The 7,231-nt window shown below is 37.9% G+C and overlaps 1 protein-coding gene across 1 annotated transcript in view; it reads right to left on the reverse strand.

The window, feature by feature from the left end:
• Positions 1-3,542: 3,542 nt before the first annotated feature.
• Positions 3,543-7,231, reverse strand: part of hook2 (hook microtubule-tethering protein 2) — a 31,406-nt gene continuing 27,717 nt past the window's right edge. The window contains exons 19-22 of the mRNA XM_079814227.1: positions 7,015-7,118; positions 6,823-6,930; positions 5,093-5,164; positions 3,543-4,819 (exon numbers count right to left, since the gene is read on the reverse strand). Coding sequence (XP_079670353.1) covers positions 4,688-4,819; positions 5,093-5,164; positions 6,823-6,930; positions 7,015-7,118 — 416 coding nt within the window. The 3' untranslated portion in view covers positions 3,543-4,687. The remainder of the gene's footprint in view (positions 4,820-5,092; positions 5,165-6,822; positions 6,931-7,014; positions 7,119-7,231) is intronic.

Here is a 7,231-nt window from a genome sequence, read left to right on the forward strand (position 1 = left end):
TATATATAAAAATACGTTTAAAGTAACTATCTAACCTCACAATTTGATTAAAACATACCACTGTTGATTTAAACAAATAAAAATAGAAATAAAAGGTGTTTTATGACGGTAATTGCACCGGTAATCTTTCGTTTAAAACTGAAATAATACAATATTAACTGTAACATATAATATATATTAAAATAAGTTTAAAGTAACTATCTAACCTCACAATTTGATTAAAACATACCACTGTTGATTTAAACAAATAAAAATAGATTAATATAAATATAATTTAAATAAATAATACATCTTACAATACTATAGTATGTATGAAAAAATTTAATGATGTAATATAAATAATATTTTACACATTTATACGTATTTTACAATATTAATGGGGTCTTTAAACGTGAACATATGTATGCTAGCGCCTTCTTCTTCTTCTTCTTCTTCTTCTTCTTCTTCTGGTGTTTTATGGCGGTAATTGCAGCGATAATCTTTCGTTTAAAACTGAAATAATACAATATTAACTGTAACATATAATATATATATATACAAATAATATATATTAAAATAAGTTTAAAGTAGCTATCTAACCTCACAATTTGATTAAAAAAATACCACTGTTGATTTAAACAAATAAAAATAGAAATACAATTAGATTAAAATAAATATGCTTTAAATAAATAATACATCTTACAATACAATGTAATGGAAATAATATTTGACACATTTATACGTATTTTACGGGGTCTTTAAACGTGAACATATTCATGCTAGCTGCCTTTTAAATGTTAGGATTGTGATCATAGTTTGGCATTTAAAAGATTGAAACCCCTGATCTAGAAAACAGTTAGTAGATATTATAATATAAACATTTATTAAAACCCATTTTAAATGCAATTTAAATGTAATTTGACGTAATATAAGTACTTATTTGTGTGTGATGTTCAACATGCAGCATATCTGTGAACTGCTGTTCATTTAAGAGGAAATCATTTCAACTTGCCCTTTATGGAAGCTTCTTTCCATCACTGAATTAAAAAAGGCAATTTTAGAGTTTATTTCTCACAATTTCATATCTCTTTATATCTTTATATAAAGAGATATAATAAATATAAATAGATAGACTTTATATCTGGCAATTCCAATTCCCACTTTATTTTTCATGATTTCGACTTAGTATTTCGCAATTCTGACTTTATATCTCGCAACTCCAAGTTTATTTTCCGACTTTGTATCTCACAATTCCAAGTTTATTTCTTACCATTCCGATCTTATTTTTCACAATTCTGACTTTATATCTCGCAATTCTGACTTTATATCTCGCAATTCCGACTTTATATCTCGCAATTCTGACTTTATATCTCGCAATTCTGACTTTATTTCTCGCAATTCTGACTTTATTTCTCGCAATTCTGACTTTATTTCTCGCAATTCTGACTTTATATCTCGCAATTCTGACTTTATATCTCGCAATTCTGACTTTATATCTCGCAATTCTGACTTTATATCTCGCAATTCTGACTTTATTTCTCGCAATTCTGACTTTATATCTCGCAATTCTGACTTTATATCTCGCAATTCTGACTTTATATCTCGCAATTCTGACTTTATATCTCGCAATTCTGACTTTATATCTCGCAATTCTGACTTTATATCTCGCAATTCTGACTTTATTTCTCGCAATTCTGACTTTATTTCGCGCAATTCTGACTTTATTTCTCGCAATTCTGACTTTATATCTCGCAATTCTGACTTTATATCTTGCAACTCCAAGTTTATTTAAATTCCAATTTTATGTCGCAATTCTGACTTTATTTTTCACAATTCCGACTTTATATCTTGCAACTCCCAAGTTTATTTTCCGACTTTGTATCTCGCAATTCCAAGTTTATTTCTTACCATTCTGATCTTATTTTTCACAATTCCGACTTTATATCTCGCAATTCTGACTTTATTTTTCACAATACCGACTTTATATCTCGCAACGCCAAGTTTCTTTAAATTCCAACTTTATATCTCGCAATTCTAACTTTATTTTTCACAAATCCTACTTTATATCTCGCAACTCCAAGTTTATTTAAATTCTAACTTTATATCTCGCAATTCTGACTTTATATCTCGCAATACTGACTTTATATCTTGCAATTCTGACTTTATATCTCGCAATACTGACTTTATATCTTGCAATTCTGACTTTATATCTCGCAATTCTGACTTTATATCTCGCAATTCTGACTTTATATCTTGCAACTCCAAGTTTATTTAAATTCCAATTTTATGCCGTAATTCTGACTTTATTTTTCACAATTCCGACTTTATATCTCGCAACTCCCAAGTTTATTTTCCGACTTTGTATCTCGCAATTCCAAATTTATTTCTTACCATTCTGATCTTATTTTTCACAATTCTGACTTTATATCTCATAATTCTGACATCATATCTCGCAATTCTGACTTCATATCTCGCAATTCCGACTTTATATCTCGCAATTCCGACTTTATATCATGCAACTCCAAGTTTATTTAAATTCCAATTTTATATGTCTCAATTCTGACTTTATTTTATTTCTGACCAAGTTTATTTCTTACCATTCCGATCTTATTTTTCACAATTCCGACTTTATATCTCGCAATTCCGACTTCATATCTTGCAACTCCAAGTTTATTTAAATTCCAATTTTATATGTCGCAATTCTGACTTTATATCTTGCAACTCCAAGTTTATTTAAATTCTAATTTTATATCTCGCAATTCTGACTTTATATCTTGCAACTCCAAGTTCATTTAAATTCCAATTTTATATGTCGCAATTCTGACTTTATTTTATTTCTGGCCAAGTTTATTTACCATTCTGATCTTATTTTTCACAATTCCGACTTTATATCTTGCAATTCTGACTTTATATCTTGCAACTCCAAGTTTATTTAAATTCCAATTTTATGTCGCAATTCTGACTTTATCTCTCGCAACTCCAAGTTTATTTAAATTCCAATTGTATGTCGCAATTCTGACTTTATTTTTCACAAATCCGACTTTATATCTCACAATTCTAACTTTATATCTCGCAACTCCAAGTTTATTTAAATTCTAACTTTATATCTCGCAATTCTGACTTTATATCTCGCAATTCTGACTTTATATCTCGCAATACTGACTTTATATCTCGCAATTCTGACTTTATATCTCGCAATTCCAAATTTAATTCTCGCTATTCCAACTTAATTTCATGTAATTTCTACTTTATATTGCGCAATTCACTAATTATAAAACAACAGAATTTCTTATTTGTTAATTTAGCTGATGCTTGTGGCACGTGGACAGATAATCACTGAAGCTTTGTCACGCGCACGGGTTATAATCTCAGTTCACACAACACGTTTTTGCCGTTAAAATGTTTTTTTTTTTTTAGTTGTACTTCTTTTAACTTGAGCGCCACATTTTTTTTAGAACGGCGTGTGCGAGACGCTGCAAAAGACGCGAGTATATCAGTTAGCACGCGTTTACACATTTGAAAAACAATGGAAAAGTAGCATAAAATGCCGTCCATGTGCAAGTTCGAGGGTCTTTATTTAAATACACACCCCTCTCAAGCCAACGTCACAATGATTTCACACAGAGCAGATTACTTTTGTACCAATAATCTCGTTTATTGTAGTGCAAAGTGAAGGACAGTGAGATTAAAGTGATTTATTTATGTACCGCCCCCATCAGTCCAACACCAAACAACACGATTGAAGAAACACTGGTGATGAAACACGAACAGAACTATCAGAACATCCTCACAGTGACCGAACATCCATAGAGAGTGACAAACAAAACATCGGGAAGTGAGCGAACAAACCTCAGTGTGTGGACCAATGAGGGGAGAGATCAGTAGTGCTTCTGAACGTACGATCAATAAATACAAGCTACAGGATCCGTCCTTCAGCAGCAGACTTTGGTGACATTACGATTAAAACACAAACACAACCATTATTAAAAATGGTCAAGCAGCAACGGTTTTTAGAAAATCCTCCAGTTCATCTCGGATTAGTGTCGTTTCATTCGCTCGCATTTACACAATGAAAATAACAATTCAAATAAAAATAAAAAAAAGCACTTCATTTGTTTGATGCATTACAGGCATCCCAGCATTCAGAGTTTGTCTGATGATTGACAGCTGTCAGAGGATGGATGATTGAAGGCACCGAGTGTTTTTGAGTCCTGATCAACATTAATAAAACCCTCGAAACGTCATTAAAACTTTGATCTACTTCATTAAACCCGGCCCAATTAACACTAAAATAAGACGCAACTACACGGGTCAACTAAAAATAGACGACAAAAAGATCATAAAAGCCTCCTCCAAATGTTCTGCGCCCCGATTGGGCCAGTGAGAGAGTGTGTGTGTGTGTGTGTGCTCATCTGGGCTGCAGACGGGCCAGTCCTCTGCGTGTGTGTGTGGACTGTCTCTGCTGGGCCAGTGAGAGAGTGTGTGTGTGTGTGTGTGTGTGTGTGTGTGTGTGTGTGTGTGTGCTCATCTGGGCTGCAGACGGGCCAGTCCTCTGCGTGTGTGTGTGGACTGTCTCTGCTGGGCCAGTGAGAGAGTGTGTGTGTGTGTGTGTGTGCTCATCTGGGCTGCAGACGGGCCAGTCCTCTGCGTGTGTGTGTGGACTGTCTCTGCTGGGCCAGTGAGAGAGTGTGTGTGTGTGTGTGTGTGCTCATCTGGGCTGCAGACGGGCCAGTCCTCTGCGTGTGTGTGTGGACTGTCTCTGCTGGGCCAGGAAGGACTGAGCAGAAGCAGAGCCGGGCCCGGATCGCTCTCCCGCCACCTTCTGATGCAGAGCCATTCCCTGAGGATCACAGAGAGTGTGTGTGTGTTTAGTGAGGGATGTTGAATATTAAAGCACAAAATGCAGCATTTCTGTGACCCTTTATAGAAGCCACGGAATAAAAAGATGAAAAAAAAGGTCATTCGGACCTTATATCTCTCAAATATTCAATATTTTGGTAACGCATGACAGTAAAAGATCGCACTGTTACATGTTACCACATTTTTTCTATAAAAGCTACACTAGTCTGCGAACGATATTAAAACGATCTGTAATATTGTGTGTTTGTCTCACCATGTTGTACCAGGCCGAGATGATGAGCTTCTCCTCCTGGTCGTGTCTGGAGCGCGACTTCTCATTATCATGCTGAGAACACACACACCAGAACCATCATTACCTGTGTGTGTGTGTGTGTGTGTGTGTGTGTGTGTGTGTGTGTGTGTGTGTGTGTGTGTGTGTGTGGGCATGTTTTTGTGAAATATCAGGACACAAATGTGTATAATGACATGGGTATGACATGTGTATTACAAAAAGAGGGTGAAATATGAGGACGTTCCCCATGTCCTCACTTTTCAAAATGCTTATAAATCACACAGAACAAGTTTTTTTTTCACAGAAAGTGAACTGCACAGTCTCCTGTGAGGGTTAGGTTTAGGGGCAGTGTGTGTGTGTGTGTGTGTGTGTGTGTGTGTGTGTGTGTGTGTGTGTGTGTGTGTGTGTGTGTGTGTGTGTGTGTGTGTGATGGGTAGGTTTAGGGACAGGGTCAGTGTAAGGGGATAGAAAATACGGTTTGTACGGTATAAAAACCATTACGCCTATGGAATGTCCTCACATTTCACAAAAACAAACATGTGTGTGTGTGTGTGTGTGTGTGTGTGTGTGTGTGTGTGTGTGTGTGTGACTGTCTGTGTGAGTGAGTGTGAGAGAGAGAGAGAGAGTGTGGATGTGTGTGTGTGTGTGTATTGTGTCTGTGTCTGTGTCTGTGTGTGTCTGTGTCTGTGTGTGTGTGTGTGTGTGTGTGTGTGTGTGTGTGTGTGTGTGTGTGTGTGTGTGACTGTGTGTGTGTGTGTGTGTGTGTGTGTGACTGTGTGACTGTGTGACTGTGTGTGTGTGTGTGTGTGTGTGTGTGTGTGTGTGTGTGTGTGTGTGTGTGTGTGTGTGTGTGTGTGTGTGTGTGTGTGTGTGAGAGTGAGTGAGTGAGTGAGAGAGAGAGAGTGTGGATGTGTGTGTGTGTGTGTGTGTGTGTGAGAGACTGTGTCTGTGGAAAAGAGAGAGTGTGTGTGTGTGTGTGTGTGTGTGTGTGTGTGTGTCTCTGTATGTGTATGTGTATGTGTATGTGTGTGAGAGAGAGAGAGAGAGAGAGAGAGAGAGAGAGATGGAGTGTGTGTGACTGTGTCTGTGTGAGATAGTGTGTTTTGTGAGATAGTGTGTGAGAGTGTGTGTGTGGGTGTGTGAGTGAGTGAGTGAGTGAGAGAGAGAGAGTGTGGATGTGTGTGTGTGTGTGTGTGTGTGTGTGTGTGTGTGTGTGTGTGTGAGAGAGACTGTGTCTGTGGAAAAGAGAGAGTGTGTGTGTGTGTGTGTGTGTGTGTGAGAGACTGTGTCTGTGGAAAAGAGAGAGTGTGTGTGTGGGTGTGTGAGTGAGTGAGTGAGTGAGTGAGAGAGAGAGAGTGTGGATGTGTGTGTGTGTGTGTGTGTGTGTGTGTGTGTGTGTGTGTGTGTGTGTGTGTGTGTGTGTGTGTGTGTGTGTGTGTGTGTGTGTGTGTGTGTGTGAGAGACTGTGTCTGTGGAAAAGAGAGAGTGTGTGTGTGTGTGTGTGTGTGTGTGTGTGTGTGTGTGTGTGTGTGTGTGTGTGTGTGTGTGTGTGTGTATGTGTATGTGTGAGAGAGAGAGAGAGAGAGAGAGATGGAGAGTGTGTGTGACTGTGTCTGTGTGAGATAGTGTGTTTTGTGAGATAGTGTGTGAGAGTGTGTGTGCAGGCGTGAGTGTGTGTGGTGTGTGTGTGTGTGTGTGCGCGCATGTCTGACCTCCAGATGTTGTATCTTCCGGTCTTTCTCTGTCAGCTGGTTCTTCAGGGCCTGAACTTCAGGAGGAACCGTGTTACTCTTCTGCTTCGGGTCTAGAGTCTTAATCACCTGAAACACACACACACACGACATGTGCATAGTTACACACTGTATATGTTTCTGCATCGCGAGTAAACATGAGGTCAAACTGACCGTGCGAGCTCTGTCCACGTATCTCTTGTATCGCTCCTCCATTCGTTTCATATCCTCATCCTTCTGCTTCAGGATCTCCTGCAGCTCATCCACCTTCTTCGCCACTGACACACACACACACACGACTTTAGTTACTCAGGCGTTTCCTCAAAAACACAGTGTTCTGTGCAAAAATCATGGCTTTCTGTCATATTTTAATAAACCGATGCAAACGATT

Source organism: Gobio gobio (genome assembly GCF_949357685.1).
Source record: "Gobio gobio genome assembly, chromosome: 1".
NCBI lineage: Eukaryota > Metazoa > Chordata > Actinopteri > Cypriniformes > Gobionidae > Gobio > Gobio gobio.